An 18,368-nucleotide genomic window follows, 5' to 3' on the forward strand; every position below is an offset into this window, starting at 1 on the left:
CATCACCAAACATCATAGCTCTCACAGAAACCAAGCTCACAGGAATGATAACAGATGCCATCTTTCCAACGGTATATCAGATCCTGAGGAAAAAGAGAGAGAAACGGGGGGGGGGGAGGAGGAGTGGAACTGCTCATCAAAAACCAATGGGATTTTGGTGAGTTGAAAAGAGGAGATAGATAAGCAAGAGACTACATAATAGGAACACTTCAGTCTGGAGGTCCCAAGGTGGTAATTTGAGTGATGTACAGCCCACCACCGAACAGCAGGATTCCAAGGCAGGAATATGATGAGAATAATAGAGCGATGGTTGACACACTGGCTGAAGAGGCCAGAAGGGCTCATGTGTGCAAAGCAAAGCTGCTGATTGTGGGTGACTTCAATCACAAGGAAATTGAGTGGGAGAACCTAGAGCCACATGGGGGCCCAGAAACGTGGAGGGCTAAGATAGAGGTGGTACTGGAAAACCTTATGTACCAACACGTAAGGAACACTACCAGAGAGAGAGAGAGAGAGGAGAGGATGAACCAGCAAGACTGGACCTGGTATCCACCTTGAGTAGTGCAGACATTGAGGACATCACATAAGAAAAACCCCTTGGGGCCAGTGGTCACATGGTTCTGAGTGTCGAATATATAATAGTTACAAGTGGAGAGAAGCAGGAAGGGCCGGACACATGAAGCCAAACTACAAGAAAGGGGACTACGCAGGCATGAAAAATTTCCTGCACGGGGTTCAGTGGGACAGAGAACTGGCAGGGAAGTCAGTATACAAGATGATGGAATATGTGACAGCAATATGCAATGAAGATAAGGACAGATTTCTACCGAAGGGTAACAGAAATAACGCGATAGCCAGGTTGAGCCCTTGGTTCACCCATAAGTGTAGAGAGGCCAAAACTAAGTGTGTTAGTGAATGGAAGAAGTACAGAAGGCAAAGGACCCAGGAGAAACAAGGAGAGCAGTGGTAGAGCCAGAAATGAATATGCACAGGTAAGAAGGGAGGCCCAACAACAATACGAAAACGACATAGCGAAAGCCAGATCTGAACCGAAACTATTGTGCAGCCACATCAGGAGGAAAACGGCAATCAGGGACCAGGTAATAAGGCTGAGGAAGGAAGGGGGGGGGGGGAGTTCACATGAAATGACCGCGAAGTATGTGAGGAGCTCAACACAAGTTTCAAAAAAAGTATTCACAGAGGAGACAGAAGGGACTCATGAAAAACAGAGGTGAGGTATTCCAAGTGTTGGACACAATACATACAACTGAGGAAGAAGTGAGAAGGTTGCTAAGTTAGCTGGATACCTCAAAGGCGATACGGCCGGATAACATCTTTCCATGGGTAATGAGAGAGGGAGCAGAGGCGAGGGAGCAGTTCCACACAGGTTAGTGCGAAAGCTGGAGGACAAGGCAGGAATAACAGGGAAGGCACTGCAATGGATTAAGGAAGACGGGCAAACCTAAGAAGGGCATTCTGATACCTCAGCAAGGAATCATTCAGGACCCTATATACCGTGTACGTTAGGCCTATATTGGAGCATGCAGAACCAGTTTGGAACCCGCACCTAGCCAAACACGTAAGGAAACTAGAGAAAGTGCAAAGGTTTGCAACAAGATTAGTCCCGGAGCTAAGGGGCATCCCTACGAGAAGAGGTTAAGGGAAATCAATCTGACGACACTGGAGGACAGGAGAGATCGGGGGGATATGATAACACCATATAAAATACTGAGAGAAATTGCCCAGGTGGACAGAGGCAGGATGTTCCAGAGATGGTACACAAAAACAAGGGGTCACAGTTGGAAGCTGAAGACTCAGATGAATCACAGTGACGTTAGGAAGAATTTCTTCAGTCACAGAGTTGTCAGGAAGTGGAATAGTCTTGGAAGTGATGTAGTGGAGGCAGGATCCAGGATCCCGCTTATGGAGCGGGATGAGTGACTCAGTAGCGACCAGTGAAGAGGTGGGGCCAGGAACTATGATTCGGCCATTGCAACCACAACTAGGTGAGTACAAGCATGCATACACAAGCGCGCACACACACTATCGACAAGTGTCTTTGACAAGCAGAGACTAACACAACAGCCCAAGAAGTGAGTAATAACATTATCTTCTCAGAGAAATGGAGTTATTTAATATCCATGTGTTATTTATTACCCATTCCCCTATGTACTGAATAAAGAGATTATAATTTTAAAAATAACAAATGTAGGAAAAGTAACGGTGTCGGTATCGGCCAAAATTTTGGTATCATCCTGTTCCTAGTTCAGAGTAGCGTATTTTCCAGCATATAACAAGCGCCTTTCTTCCCACAAAAATTCTTGGAAAATCAACCTGCGCCTTATATGCTCAAGGTCAGGGTCAAGGCTAGGCTTTGGATTACACATTAGCATAAAGTAAGAGTAATTAACCCTTTAATATGATTATTGATTTACCGATATAATACCTCTTCAGGAGGGGCTCCTTGACGTGGCGAAGAGGCTCTTGGTCTCAGGAATCAAATCCTTTGGTCTCCTTCCTTAGTCCGAGTCTAAATACCCCCCAATCTTCCCTTACCTATCCTGTCCCATCCTCTCTATTATCACTTTTTTTTTTTCCTTTCCTCCCCTCTTCCCACCTTCCCCTTGTTTCCCATCTCGTTTGTTGCCTCTGGGATCCTCCCCTCTGGCATTACTATTTCTAGGTAGGTAGTCGCTTGCCGGGATTTGTCCCACTCTGTGGGATCCCTCGGAGGTGGTGTGGTTTGCCGTGGAATATGGGTTATTTGAAGGTGCCCTGCTCCCTTCCCGGATTTTTGGGAAGTGGGCGAGGTACCCTTCGGGTAATGGGTGTATCTCCAAAAGCTGCCTGTCGGTTCTGGGAGGTGGAGGCCGAAGGGATTATGCTTTGTGGTGGGTTTCTGATCACCCTTTCTTTTGTCCGCCGAGGTAGCTCGGTAGATGTGAGGCTGCTATCCCAGAGCGCTGGTTTACTGGCGTGAAGGGGAGGGTATTGCACGGGTTCCACACTGCATTTTCACCGACGGTGGGCTTGATGCCCTCTCCATGCCTTCTTATTTTCCCTCTGCTGTCCTTTTTATTTTCTTTCCTTCTTTCTTTTTTCTTAAAATAACAAGAAAGGAGATATCACAGAAGAAGCACATTTAATATGGAGTGAAATCCTTCCTCCTCCCAAACCCTTTTCTGATCCCACACCCTGTTCTGACCCGGCTTCATTATCGGTCCATTCTCTCGAGTCTTCTTATACTCCTGTACCTTCTGCTGGTGACACTTCATCATCTGCTTCAGGTGCTGCAGCATCACTCGTTTCTGTTCATGCTACTACTTCTAGCACACCTTTCACAATGCGTCCAGTTTCCCCGAATACAGTGCGACGGTTTTCAGATTGCCCACCTCCCTCAGATAAGACCGCCTGCGGTACTACTCCTGAACGTCCGAGACAACATACTGACGGCAGTTCGTCGATGATCGCTCAAAAACGACCTACGCAACACTCGCTACGTTTGCATACTGGGGTAACGAGTACGCAATTGACAAAATTCTTTTCTCTTTATAAACGACGTCTCAAACTGATGATCTTTCTTATCACGTAATTGGCAAAACTTTCTTATGGCAAGTTAGCCAAAATATATCCTTCTACGCGCTTCGAAGCGGTATGCGTGACGTAACAGTACAGAATTCGGAGCAAGCTTTGCTCTCTAACTCATCACTTCCATAGTTAACATACCGTTCACCGTTCGTAAGCACATTACTCTTAATTCTTGCAGTGGTTCTGTGGCCTTGCCGCATACCATTGTACAAAGTGATTTTTTTGTCTTGCGGCGATGATATTTTAAAACAATTAACCCTACAAAAATCTCCCTATTTTTAAGGTAGATACGTCCTGTCTGCTAGTGGGCAGAGGTGCTTTCCTAGTAACATCGCTCGTTTAACCTTCGACTGTCGTGTCTATATTGCAGGCCATCGTTTAGAGGTACATCAAGTAGTTCCCACACCCCGCTAAACACTGCAGATCTGTGGCAGAATACCCGGTCTGCGGTGTAGCAGATCATTCTAATATGTCTTGGAGTCTTCTCCCCTCTTGTCTCAATTGTAAGGAACCTCATCTTCCTTTTCACGCCGTTGCCAGGTCTATCGTAATGAACGAGAGATCCATTATCTTAAGGAGCATGAGGGCCTTACACTATGGCTGTCAACTCAAGGAAAACTTCCTCGAGTCACGTATGCTCGGGTAGCCGGAAGACCTCCAACCTCGACGGTCCTTCCGCCTCTCAATCCGTCCGTGTCTTCCGGGGTCACACCAGTTTCTAATTCTTTTGTGGTTTTATCCTCTGACACTCCTACCTCCACACCACTTCCTACTTCTACTTCTTCATCTCGCTCACTTACTTCTCAGTCTACGAGACCTCACAGACCTTCACTTCCTTCGCGTCCATCACATGTACAGAATCAATCTTCTACTTCAGAGCCTAGTTCTAACCCCCTTTCCAGCTCTCCCCCCTTCCCCTCCCCCCCCGTCTTCCTCCATAGTAATGCTCCAATCTCCTTGCTCTCCTGTTACACCGCTGGACTCGACTGCCTCAACCAACACATGTATGCAGGCTCATACTCCCCGCCTCCCTCAGACCTCTTTGCTTGTCTCCATAGTTACTCTGACCTTTACTTGCAATGCCTCTCCAATCTGTGACATTATGGCATCGTCGGCTTCCTTAACTGAGACGTTAGATGCTATCTCCAACTGTATTGTGAAGATAACACCCCCGATGGACACCAGTGCGCCTCCTTCTACCCCTTCTGTTTTACGACTCTCACAACAGTCTATTCCTCTGCAGTATTCTAATTCTTCTTTGCTTACCCACTTACCGTTGCTCCCAAACACTGAGCTTACTGATCCTAAAAGCCCATAGGTTTTATCGTTATTTATTGTTGCCATTTTTTATTTCTGTACATAATGTCTTTTTTACAATGGAATATTCGTGGCCTTAGGGACAATCGAGAACTCCTAGCGTTGCTCTCCCAGTTGTCCCCAGTATGTGCTGGGCTGCAAGAGCCCAAAATTCGTTCTGCTGTCATTCGTTCCAGTTTCGGGCTACGAGCTGTTACATTCTTTTGGTCCTTTACCTGTCTAATCATTTAATGAAAGCGAGCTTCTTGTGCACGTTGATATACCGTATCAGCAAGTTTTTGTTCATTACCCGCTGCAATATGCTGCAGCTCGTATTTATTTACACAGATAGTTTACAGTTTGCTCTCATGATCTTTCTCCCTTCTGTGCATTCTGTATCTCTGATATCGCGTTTTTAATTTCTTCTCTACCGCCACGCATCTTGTTGTTGGGTGACTATTTAACGCTCACCACTACCTGTGGGGAGGGTCCCACTGCGACACTCGTGGTGATCAGTTGGAGACTCTTCTCGCTTCTAATCCTCTTCATGTTTTAAATACGGGTGCTCCTACCTATTTTGAATCTCTCACTCAATCTCTCTCTTGCATTGATCTTTCTATCTGTTCCTCGCCCATTGTACTTGATTTCGAGTGGCCTATTCTTCCAGATTTGCATGATAGTGATCACTTTCCTATCCTTCTTACTTCTACATATACCCAGCCATTTCGTAGCTGTCGTTGGCAATTTGCTCGAGCAGGCTGGGACTTATACTCCCATCTTACCACCTGCAGTGAGGACCCCCTTTCGTCGTCTATTCATGAACTGGCACACCAATTTTTGACCTTAGTCCTAACTATGGCGACATGTTCTATCCCCCTAACCTCAGGTAAGCATTCTCAGACATACCTTGGTGGTCTCCTACATGCGCCCGCGCAGTGCATTTAAAACGTGCTGTGTGGGGGCCGTTGTCGATATAACCGTACCGCGGAGCGTCTGTTGGATTTTAAGCAGGCAAGGGCAGTTGCTCGCCGCGTCATATGCGACGCGAAACGCGCTTGTTTGCGAGACTACATGTCTACCATTATCTCGTCTTTCTCTATGTGCACGATTTGGAGAAAGGTGCAGAAATTGTGTGGTAAGTACACTCCGGACACAGCTCCCATCTTGCAGATTGCTAGAGTTGTTGCAGAACCTTCAGTATTGGATTTAAATTAGACAGTAATGGATTTAAATTTCAGTAATGGATTTAAATTAGATAAGTTTAGATTTAGAAAGGACATAGGAAAGTATTGGTTTGGAAATAGGGTAGTTGATGAGTGGAACAGTCTACCTAGTTGGGTTATTGAGGCTAGGACTTTGGGTAGTTTCAAATTTAGGTTGGATAAGTACATGAGTGGGAGGGGTTGGATTTGAGAGGGACTTGCACATCGGAGCTTGTTTCTTGGGTGGCATTGAAAATTGGGTTGGTCAAATGTTTGTTAGTGGGATGAATTGTAAAGGACCTGCCTAGTATGGGCCAACAGGCCTGCTGCAGTGTTCCTCCTTTCTTATGTTCTTATGTTCTTATGTAAGCTGCCACAGAAATCGGGAATTATCTTCTCTGTATCTCCCGAGGGCTTCACCTCTGTAGTTCATTTGTTGCATCTAAACCAACCAAAGAGCAATTGCCCTTAGATTTCTCCTCCGATGGATTGGAGCCATATAACGTACCTTTTACTCTTCTAGAATTAGAATCCACGCTTTCCATTTGCCGGCCGTCGGCACCGGGACCTGATGATATCCACATCAGTATGCTACAACATTTCTATTCTATGGCCCTTCCCGTTCTTTTACGTCTTTTCAATTTAATTTGGGAGCGAGGGGTTCTCCCTCAGCACTAGAAATCGTCTCTTGTACCACCGTTTCACAAACCTAGCGCCTCGGGGCTTGACACCTCTCACTATCATTCCATTGTCTTGACCAGTGTGATCTACAAGGTGATGGAACGATTAGTGAAAAGACGTCTGATGTGGTTCTTAGACACAATAGCTTTTCCCCTCGCTAATATGGCTTTCGCAGTAATCTCCCAAACTTCATCGCTGCTTTCTTGGCCGATAGACATTTTCGGGTACGTATTGGCGTGTCGCTTTCCTGCCTTCCGTTCTTCCTTCGTATATTTGGTCGTCACTTTATGTTGATGACTTCGCTATAGCTTACTCGGGCGCTGACTGCCGACTAGTAGCAGCCTCCCTTCAGGTTGTGATAGACCGAGTCTCCCTTTGGACCACTTTTCATGGCTTTAAATTTTCTAGTACGAAAACCCAATTCATTATCTTCACTAGACGTCCGCTTATTCTGGATACTCCCTTGTACTTACACGGTTCACGTTCCTGGGCCTGCTCTTTGATCGCTGGCTGACGTGGAGACCTCACGTTTCTTCTTTAAAGATAACCTGCCATGGTCGACTAAATCTCCTTAAGATTCTCGCACATCGTTCGTGGTGAGAAGATCGTCGCGCTCTCCTCCGTTTGCATTACACCCTAGTCTTCTGCAAAGTAGATTATGGTGACCAAATCTATTCTGCGGCCTCTCCCACAACTCTAAGTTAGATCCCATTCGTAACCAAGGTCTCCATCTGTGCCTTGGTGCCTTTCGTTCGTCCCCTGAACATTCGCAGAAGCGAATATTCCATCCTTGTCCGATCGCCGTGACGCTCATTGCCTTCTCTATTAAGTTAGATCTCATGACCTCCACAATCCTTCCGTATATAGGATAGTCACTGATGTTAGTAGACGTTCTTTATTTGTACATCGCCTCTGCTTATTCCGTCCCTTTTCTCTCCTCCTATATTCGCTCTTCTCTTCTCTTTCTATATTCATGTAGCATCTCACTTTCCCCTGCCTCCTTGGGAAGTTCCAGCTGTCTGATCTGCTCCATAACAAACTTCATTCTGTTAAACCGAGTATAGGTTTCTGGCTGTCTTCTTGTCATCAATGTCGGGGTTGGGAGACTACTCTCTCCTGGCCACACACTTCTTACTCACGGGTATCTCATGGAGAAGCTCCCTGTTCTTCTCTGAAAATTGTCAGGTTCCAGTATCTGTTAGCCACATTATGTTGGACTGCCCAGTCTATCATCGAGCACACAGAATTTACCTCCAACGTCGTTTCCGCTCTGCTGCCCTTTCTTTACCTTCCCTTCTTGCTGATGGAACCTCCTTTAATCCAGACTCACTCATTGACTTTTTGACAGCAACTGATTTACTACACAAACTCTGATCATGATACCTTTAGCACTTCCCTCAGTCCTTCCTACCTCAATCTCTTGCTATCCTCTACCCCTGCACTATCCACTGCCCCGCTGGACTTAATGATCTAATAATCATCCCTCTCCCTCTTGCTACCCATTACCCCTGCATCCTTTCCTACCCTGCTGCGCTGTATTACCCTTGTGGTTTAGCGCTATTTTGTGTTATAATAATTCTCAGCTTTGTCCTACTCCTTTAAACACAGAGTAAATTCAATTAAGAAAAAAAATGAGACCCGGTTAACATTTCACTGCTAAGACAAAATTGTAATTTTTTTTTTACTACAGAAACTTTACTCTGACCTTAGTTATTCTAAGGTACTTAATTCAACTCATAATTTTACTTTAATCCCTTTAAAGTACATTTCAACTTTCCTTCAAAGTACTATCATCTATCGCCAATAACCCCATTTCCTTAACCATACTTAGATCCCAAAATACTTTTCTAATTATACTTTCTAGCAAACCTCTTTAAACAACCAAAATATATCGCCCTTTGCGAAAGCCTTTTCAACGTAAGTGAAATACTAATCTTTAGCTTAATTTGTGAACACATCCACACTTGCTCTGAACTAGACTGTGAGTAAGAGTTGTTGCCAAAAATTTGGCTCTGGTGGCCTGGTGGTTAACGCTCTCGCTTCACACGGTGAGGGCCTGGGTTCGATTCCCAGCCAGAGTAGAAACATTGGACGTGTTTCTTTCCACCTGTTGTCTATGTTCTCCATCAGTAAAATGGGTACCTGGGTGTTAGTCGACTGGTGTGGGTCGCATCCTGGGACACTGACCTAAGGAGGCCTGGTCACAGACCGGGCCGCGGGGGCGTTGACCCCCGGAACTCTCTCCAGATAAACTCCAGATAAACAACTCTTAGTCACAAATGAAAGTAATGAAATGTGAGGAAAGTAATCAGGAAACTGAAGATATTTTGCCACAGAAGCTGCTAGTTAATTGTGCGTCCCATATCCATCCTGTGGACGGCAGTGCAACAGCATATGGATTTTGGAGAAGAGAGAAAGAGGAATATAATTGTTATTCAAAATACTAAGAGATATGGAAAAAGCATGAGATGAATGAAAGAGACGCAGGTACCCACAGGACCACACAGATGAGTGCTGGAGATGTTAGAAAGTGTTCATTTAATTTCAGTGTTTGAGAGAAGGGGAATCAGTTAGGCGATGAAATGGCGACTTTAAAATCTAGTCACAACTTTTAAGTTAGGAAAGATATGGCAAGAGAGGCCAGAATTTAGCAGATGCTAGTTAAAGCAGTTTACAAGGCAGGAGCAGGAGCTATAACTCGACACTTACTAATACAACTAACTAAACAGTCAAATCTTTACATATAAAAGAATACCTTTAACTTATCATAGTAACATAAACATTTAAAGTATTACATAGCAACATAAATAAATAGAATATCGTTCAGCAGAATAAGCACCTAGAGTTATACTCAACCAGTCGAGTAAATACCTATTGATTTGTACTACTTGACATTCACCTTGAGCTTTACACGTAGGATAAACACCTGCTTTACCCAGCAGTATAAATATTTAGAGGATTAAAACCTAAAGTTTTGCACAACACAATAATCACAAAAATATCACATGAGAGGAAAGCATAAAGACACTAGTAAGTAGAATTCACACATCATGGTTGTGATTCTGTCTGCAGTTGTACAGTTGTGCGTCCACCGGATGGTTCCTTTGGAAACAAGCTGCCCAATGGCTCGTGGACGGGCATGGTGGGCCAGGTGGGGCGCAAGGTGAGTGTAGCAGGCATGAAGGTTAGTGCAGGGGGCATGAAGGTCAGTGTAGTGGGCATGAAGGTCAGTGTAGTGGGCATGAAAGTCAGTGCAGTGGGCATGAAGGTCAGTATATTTTATTATTTTATTATCACACTGGCCGATTCCCACCAAGGCAGGGTGGCCCGAAAAAGAAAAACTTTCACCATCATTCACTCCATCACTGTCTTGCCAGAAGGGTGCTTTACACTACAGTTTTTAAACTGCAACATTAACACCCCTCCTTCAGAGTGCAGGCACTGTACTTCCCATCTCCAGGACTCAAGTCCGGCCTGCCGGTTTCCCTGAACCCCTTCATAAATGTTACTTTGCTCACACTCCAACAGCACGTCAAGTATTAAAAACCATTCGTCTCCATTCACTCCTATCAAACACGCTCACGCACGCCTGCTGGAAGTCCAAGCCCCTCGCACACAAAACCTCCTTTACCCCCTCCCTCCAACCTTTCCTAGGCCGACCCCTACCCCGCCTTCCTTCCACTACAGACTGATACACTCTTGAAGTCATTCTGTTTCGCTCCATTCTCTCTACATGTCCAAACCACCTCAACAACCCTTCCTCAGCCCTCTGGACAACAGTTTTGGCAATCCCGCACCTCCTCCTAACTTTCAAACTACGAATTCTCTGCATTATATTCACACCACACATTGCCCTCAGACATGACATCTCCACTGCCTCCAGCCTTCTCCTCGCTGCAACATTCATCACCCATGCTTCACACCCATATAAGAGCGTTGGTAAAACTGTACTCTCATACATTCCCCTCTTTGCCTCGAAGGACAAAGTTCTTTGTCTCCACAGACTCCTAAGTGCACCACTCACCCTTTTCCTATCATCAATTCTATGATTCACCTCATCTTTCATAGACCCATCCGCTGACACGTCCACTCCCAAATATCTGAATACATTCACCTCCTCCATACTCTCTCCCTCCAATCTGATATCCAATCTTTCATCACCTAATATTTTTGTTATCCTCATAATCTTACTCTTTCCTGTATTCACTTTTAATTTTCTTCTTTTGCACACCCTACCAAATTCATCCACCAGTCTCTGCAACTTCTCTTCAGAATCTCGCAAGAGCACAGTGTCATCAGCAAAGAGCAACTGTGACAACTCCCACTTTATGTGTGATTCTTTATCTTTTAACTCCACGCCTCTTGCCAAGACCCTCTCATTTACTTCTCTTACAACCCCATCTATAAATATATTAAACAACCACGGTGACATCACACATCCTTGTCTAAGGCTTACTTTTACTGGGAAATAATTTCCCTCTTTCCTATGTACTCTAACTTGAGCCTCACTATCCTCGTAAAAACTCTTCACTGCTTTCAGTAACCTACCTCCTACACCATACACCTGCAACATCTGCCACATTGCCCCCCTATCCACCCTGTCATACGCCTTTTCCAAATCCATAAATGCCACAAAGACCTCTTTAGCCTTATCTAAATACTGTTCACTTATATGTTTCACTGTAAACACCTGGTCCACACACCCCCTACCTTTCCTAAAGCCTCCTTGGTCATCTGCTATCCTATTCTCCGTCTTACTTTTAATTCTTTCAATAATAACTCTACCATACACTTTACCAGGTATACTCAACAGACTTATCCCCCTATAATTTTTGCACTCTCTTTTGTCCCCTTTGCCTTTATACAAAGGAACTATGCATGCTCTCTGCCAATCCCTAGGTACCTTACCCTCTTCCATACATTTATTAAATAATTGCACCAACCACTCCAAAACTGTATCCCCACCTGCTTTTAACATTTCTATCTTTATCCCATCAATCCCGGCTGCCTTACCCCCTTTCATTTTACCTACTGCCTCACGAACTTCCTCCACACTCACAACTGGCTCTTCCTCACTCCTACAAGATGTTGTTCCTCCTTGCCCTATACACGAAATCACAGCTTCCCTATCTTCATCAACATTTAACAATTCCTCAAAATATTCCCTCCATCTTCCCAGTATAGTGGGCATGAAAATTGGTATAGAAGGCAGGAAGGTGAGTGTACATCATGTGGGCAGGAAGGTGAGTGTCGATCATGTAGGCAGGAAGGTGAGTGTAGATCATGTGGGCAGGAAGGTGAGTGTAGATCATGTGGGCAGGAAGGTGAGTATTGTAGATCATGTGGGCAGGAAGGTGAGTGTATATCATGTGGGCAGGAAGGTGAGTGTAGATCATGTGGGCAGGAAGGTGAGTGTAGATCATGTGGGCAGGAAGGCGAGTATTGTAGATCACGTGGGCAGGAAGGTGAGTACAATAAGTTTTGTGGGCAAGAATGTGTCAGTTATAATTATAAGAGGTAATAATTATAATTTTGCGGGAGAATTATAATCTTGGTGGAGAGGGAATAATCACAGTCCTGGAGGAGAGGGAATAGTTACCATCATAGTGAAGACGTGAAGAAAACAATGTCGCACATTCCTCCAAGATGTTTTACTTGTCATCCTCAGTCCCGAAGTTGAAGTCTAAGTCAAGAGTCTTGATGCCAGGAAGAGGCTCATGATATAAGTAGCTCTCTGTCACTCTCCCCTCTCTCTCTCTCTCATTCTCTCTCATTCTCTCTCATTCTCTCTCTTTCTCTCATTCTCTCATTCTCTCTCTCATTCTCTCTCTCATTCTCTCTCTCATTCTCTCTCTCATTCTCTCTCTCATTCTCTCTCTCATTCTCTCATTCTCTCTCTCATTCTCTCTCTCATTCTCTCTCTCATTCTCTCTCTCATTCTCTCTCTCATTCTCTCTCTCATTCTCTCTCTCATTCTCTCATTTTCTCTCATTTTCTCTCATTTTCTCTCTCATTCTCTCATTCTCTCTCTCATTCTCTCTATTATTTAGTTGAACATAAACTGGCAGGTGGCGATATAGTTTTGGAGTGGTTGGTGTTTTTATTTAATAAATGTATGGAAGAGGGGAAGGTACCTAGGGATTGGCAGAGAGCATGCATAGTTCCTTTGTATAAAGGCAAAGGGGATAAAAGAGAGTGCAAAAATTATAGGGGAATAAAAATGTTGAGTATACCTGGTAAAGTGTATGGTAGAATTGTTATTGAAAGAATTAAGAGTAAGACGGAGAGTAGGATAGCAGATGAACAAGGAGGCTTTAGGAAGGGCAGGGGGTGTGTAGACCAAATGTTTACAGTAAAACATATAGGTGAAGAGTATATAGATAACGGTAAAGAGGTTTTTGTGGCATTTATGGACTTGTAAAAGGCTTGTGACAGGGTGGATAGGGAGGCATTGTGGCAGATGTTGCAAATGTATGGAATAGGAGGTAGGATATTGAAAGCGATGAAGAGTTTTTACAAGGATAGTGAGGCTCAGGTTAGATTATGGTGGAGAAAGCGAGATTATTTCCCAGTGAAAGTAGGCCTTAGACAAGGATGTGTGATGTCACCATTGTTGTTCAATATATTAATAAATGGGTTGTAAGAGAAGTGAATGCTCGGGTGTTGACATAAGGTGAGGGGTTAAAAGATAAAGAATCTAACACAGAGTGGGAGTAGTCACAGTTGCTCTTTGCCGGTGACACTGTGCTTTTGGGAGATTCTGAAGAGAAGTTGCAGAGGTTGGTGGATGAGTTTGGTAGGGTATGTAAAAGAAGAAAATTAAAAGGGAATATCGGAAAGAGTAAGGTGACGAGGATAAAAAAAAATAGGTGACGAAAGACTGGATATCAGATTGGAGGGAGAGAGTATGGAGGACGTGAATGTATTCAGATATTTAGGAGTGGATGTGTCAGCATATGGGTCAATGAAAGATAAGGTGACTCATAGAATTGATGAAGGAAAAAAGGTGTATGGTGCAGTTAGGAGTTTGTGGAGACAAAGAACTTTGTCCATGAAAGCAAAGAGGGAAATGCATGAGAGTGTAGTTATACCAACGCTCTTATATGGGTGTGAAACATGGGTGGTGAATGTTGCATCAAGGAGAAGGCTGGAGCCAGTGGAGATGTCATGTCTGAGGGCAATGTATGGTGTGAATATAATTCACAGAATTCGTAATTTGGAAATTAAAGGAAGGTGCGGGATTACTAAAACTATTATCCAGAGGGTTGAGGAGGGGCTGTTGAGGTGGTTCAGACATGTAGAGAGGGTATTAAAAGCATGTGGGGATATAGTTTTGGAGTGGTTGGTGCTTTTATTTAATAAATGTATGGAACAGGGTAAGGGACCTAGGGATTGGAGGAGAGCATGCATAGTTCCTTTGAATGAAGGCAAAAGGGACAAAAGAGAGTGCAAAAAAATATAGGGGAATAAGTCTGTTGAGTATACCTGGTAAAGTGTATGGTATGGTTATTATTGAAAGAATTAGGTGTAAGACGGAGAGTAGGATTGCAGATGAACAAAGAGGCTTTAAGAAGGGTAGGGGATGTGTAGACAAAGTGTTTACAGTGAAACATATAGGTGAACAGAATTCAGATAAGAGTAAAGAGGTTTTTGTGGCATTTATGGATTTGGAAAAGGCGTATGATAAGTGGATAGGGGGGCACTGTGGCAGATGCTGCAAATGTATGGAATAGGAGGTAGGTTACTGAAAGCAGTGAAGAGTTTTTACGAGGATAGTGAGGTTCAGGTTAGAGTACATAAGTGAGAAGATTATTTCCCAGTAAAAGTAGGCCTTAGACAAGGATGTATGTTGCTATTTAAGCCAAAATAGCAAGTTTCGTCTATTCGGCACGACATATATATGCATTATTATATTTTAAAATCTCTTCATGGTGTTATTCAAGTTTTGCTGTCTGACATCCTGTCTGAAGTATTCTGCTTCAATAAACATATTTTTTTTAAACAAATTAGCACCTCTGAGTGCTCACTCTGTGCTTGACCGCAGGAGGTTGACATGGGTCTTGGCCCGTATGGTGTCATAGCCGAACGAACTGAGGTAATAGACTACACGACACCAGTTATGAGCGACTATCTGAGGATTCTTGGCGGTCAGGGCATACCTGAGGTGAATCCCTGGGGGTTTCTGCTGCCCCTGGACATGACGGTGTGGGCAGCACTGGTGGGGGCGCTGGTGTTAGTCCTGGCCACAATGTTCGTTTTGGCATCAATATTACCCATCAAAACTCCCGTCCTCTCTCTCTTCATTCGCATGACACTGAGAGAAAGTAAGTTCTAAATTAGTGAGTTACACTTTTGTATGTGGATCATCTTTGTATTATTTATCTAATGCTACGTTCTAGAGCTATCATTCAACTTTCCCCTTGGTTGTTCTGCATAAATTAATTCGTAATAACTACAGTAAATTATGAATGTTTTACCAAGTATCTAACTGCTGGGAAGATTCCCATTGTCGCTACCTATATCTGCATCACATAACTTTAAGTCTTGACTGCCTGGCACCCTAATACTCTCCCAGGGTTTTTTGGTTCTGTATAAGTAATATATACCTTGCTTTTAACGCCACAGTTAACGTTAATCGGCAACGATTATTTTGCAAAACCGATCAAACATTGCAAAATTAATATTTTTTGAGGGTAAACCAATTGAATTTTGGCTAACATTAGGTTAAAGGGTTGAGATCAAGATATGTTATTTAGATTTTACTTAGGCTGATAATTTTGTTTTTGTACAATGTTCATAATTTGTTTACCAAGTTAATATACATGGGTTATGCACACCATATGTCCGTCAGTGTGTATAAATGTGTCAGACAAGATGGTATAAACCTTGGTAATAAATACCGACAAGTTGGTTTAGAAAGACACGTAAGCAAACACTATAACATATTTATTAGAAAACGTTTCGGTCCTGGGACCTTGATCAAGGTCCCAGGACCGAAATGTTTTCTAATAAATATGTTAGTGTTTGCTTACGTGTCATTCTAAACCATAAATGTGTACACACAAAATGGCCACCGAGTAAAAAATGGTGAAATTCCAAGTTCTTTGTTGATTGATCACATTATCAAGGAATAGTTAAAGTAAAAGAACAATAGAAGACTTGAGAAGCTTAAATATGACCACACACAGCACCCTACTCACTGAAATGAAGCCTGGTCACAGACCGGGCCGCGGGGGCGTTGACCCCCGAAACCCTCTCCAGGTATACTCCGGGTATACATGGGAGTGTAGTGAAGATTTAATCACCTTACATGAAAAAAAAAGTTGTGAGTGATGTGTTAAGTATAGTTTTATATCCTCAAAATTTTTTTTCATTATTAATCTATTTTATACAACCCAGAACTTATATTTATTTAGATATTAATATATTTTTATGAAGTCTGATTGTTATATTTCACTCAATCTGCTCGATACAACCTTCTCAGTTTTTTTTTTTTCAAAATCAGTTGGGTGGCTAAGAGGAAGGAGTAATTACTCTAGTTTCACTCTCACTTGTAGTTGCAACAAATCGAAGCAAGGAGAAGATAGCGTGTCTTGTGATGCTGGTACGAACATGTGTGTTCAGTTAATCTGTTATGAGGAAGTAAGACTCCAGTAGACTCTCCTGGGGGGGGGGGGGCTGTCTCTCTCAGACGGCTGAGGGATACCCAATTTACTGGAGAATTTTCTCCACAATAATGAACTTCATTACATTTCTTCCAGGGAATTTTGTACTCACAGCCGTCAGCATTTTTTGGGGAACGCGTAATCAATGATTTTTTTAGTGTATCAAAATTTTGAAATTCTTATCTTGAGAAGGTTTATCGACAAAGTTTTATGGAAACGTAAAACCAAAAAAACTTTTGGTTGAATATATTTCTTTGTCCTTTCATGAGATTTGTAAATAAATTTTTGGCGATATTTTACATCATATTCTATTTCATAAATCCTCAGTATTTTCTTAGCTATGGATTCTTGGCTGCAAATGCTCAGAGCTTCCTAAAACACGGAGGAAAATACAAGACATTTAACTCTGTCATGATGTGAAGAATAATGGTGTACCTAAGAACAGGCATTTGTTGGTATTCTATATATTTTTAATTTAAATTATTGGTTCTGCTTATTAATATGGTTGAGCGAAATATAGGGATTCAAGCATCTTAATAAATAACATTGATTACAGTTTGAATATACGTTCTGGGTTGTATAAAATAGATTAATTTATACTGAACATAATTTGTGGGGAATTTATTCTATGCCTGACATGTCACTCCCCCCAAAAAAATTCATGTGGCCTCAGTAAATCTTCACTACACTACCAGGCTGAAGTCATATTTAAGGAAATCCATGGGAATTATTTAATCAAATAGAGCCGTCCGTCCAACTTACTACACAAACCTGACGACCGCTCACTGATATTCCTCATATATCGTAAACCCGCCAACAAGACGAATTTGCTCCATTTTCGTTTTAACCAAAACACAGATTAAATGCGACATGGTAATACGATTTTTTCTTCGTGTACAGAAAATATGTACTCCCAGATACCGGGAAGATGAGTGCGTCTACATTCCACAATTTTTCACGTTCTTCACATCACACCCACAACAGACACCACCATAATACTTATATCATACCCCCCTAACAACTAGGAACATAACCAATGACTACTCATCATGTAACATCAGTAGCTACAGTTAATAGCATCACTGTGAAAGACTTAACTAAAACAGTGACGCAGGTGTTTGCATTATTCTGTGTGAGGGTTGCTAGGAAGTATACGTTGAGGAACCTTCAAGGAACTGGGAAATATGTGTTAGAGAATAAATTTTCCAGCACAATAGATGAAAAGTGTGTGTGTGTATGTGTGTTTCATTTAACTCTCGGGTATCAAATCATGACTTGGAATGAGGCAGAATCGTTAACAAGCAAACAGACCTCTGTTCGAAGTTCAAACAGCGATTGCTTTAACTTTTCAAAAGTGTTAGCGCGAATAAACCTGAGATTCCACAACACTCACCACTTCATCATTAAATCTGTACATTATCGTTACCCTGAATAACTCAGGTCGCCACCTACTACCCCCTGTTCCCTCACTTCTTCACTATATCCGTTTGTATTAATGTTGGTAGAATTACAATAATGTATTATCACTGATTTCATCATTGCTTAGTTAATTTTAAGCCAGCCCGTAATGCTATGCATAGTATAAGTGGCTTTGGCATGCTGCTCTTATCTGTATTTTTTTGTACCTTTGTATGTATGCTCAAGCCTTTACGGCTTGACAAAGCTCCTGGAGAGCGAAACGTTGCCACAAAATGTTGCATTAATTGCAATTGTGTGTTTTTACTTAACACACTAACCCTGTTGTCCTGATGGTGTAACGTGCGTAACCTTAGTAAAATATTGGATATGATGCATATGTGTTCGTTTACTTAATATAATTTGAGTAATTCATGAAGAAAGTTACTGCGTTTCTCGATATTAATATTATTATTACAATCATATCAAGAAAGACGGGTAAATCTCTTTGGATTACACATTGCTTAGTATTACTACTGAA

The 18,368-nt window shown here is 42.7% G+C and overlaps 1 protein-coding gene across 1 annotated transcript in view; it reads left to right on the forward strand.

Moving 5' to 3' along the window:
- Nucleotides 1–3,343: 3,343 nt before the first annotated feature.
- LOC128696573 (probable glutamate receptor) overlaps nucleotides 3,344–18,368 on the forward strand; it is a 40,149-nt gene continuing 25,124 nt past the window's right edge. The window contains exons 1-4 of the mRNA XM_070094640.1: nucleotides 3,344–3,514; nucleotides 4,129–4,277; nucleotides 9,840–9,930; nucleotides 14,812–15,091. Of these exons, the coding sequence (XP_069950741.1) occupies nucleotides 3,344–3,514; nucleotides 4,129–4,277; nucleotides 9,840–9,930; nucleotides 14,812–15,091 (691 nt within the window). The remainder of the gene's footprint in view (nucleotides 3,515–4,128; nucleotides 4,278–9,839; nucleotides 9,931–14,811; nucleotides 15,092–18,368) is intronic.

Source organism: Cherax quadricarinatus, chromosome 47 (assembly GCF_038502225.1).
Source record: "Cherax quadricarinatus isolate ZL_2023a chromosome 47, ASM3850222v1, whole genome shotgun sequence".
NCBI classification, from domain to species: domain Eukaryota; kingdom Metazoa; phylum Arthropoda; class Malacostraca; order Decapoda; family Parastacidae; genus Cherax; species Cherax quadricarinatus.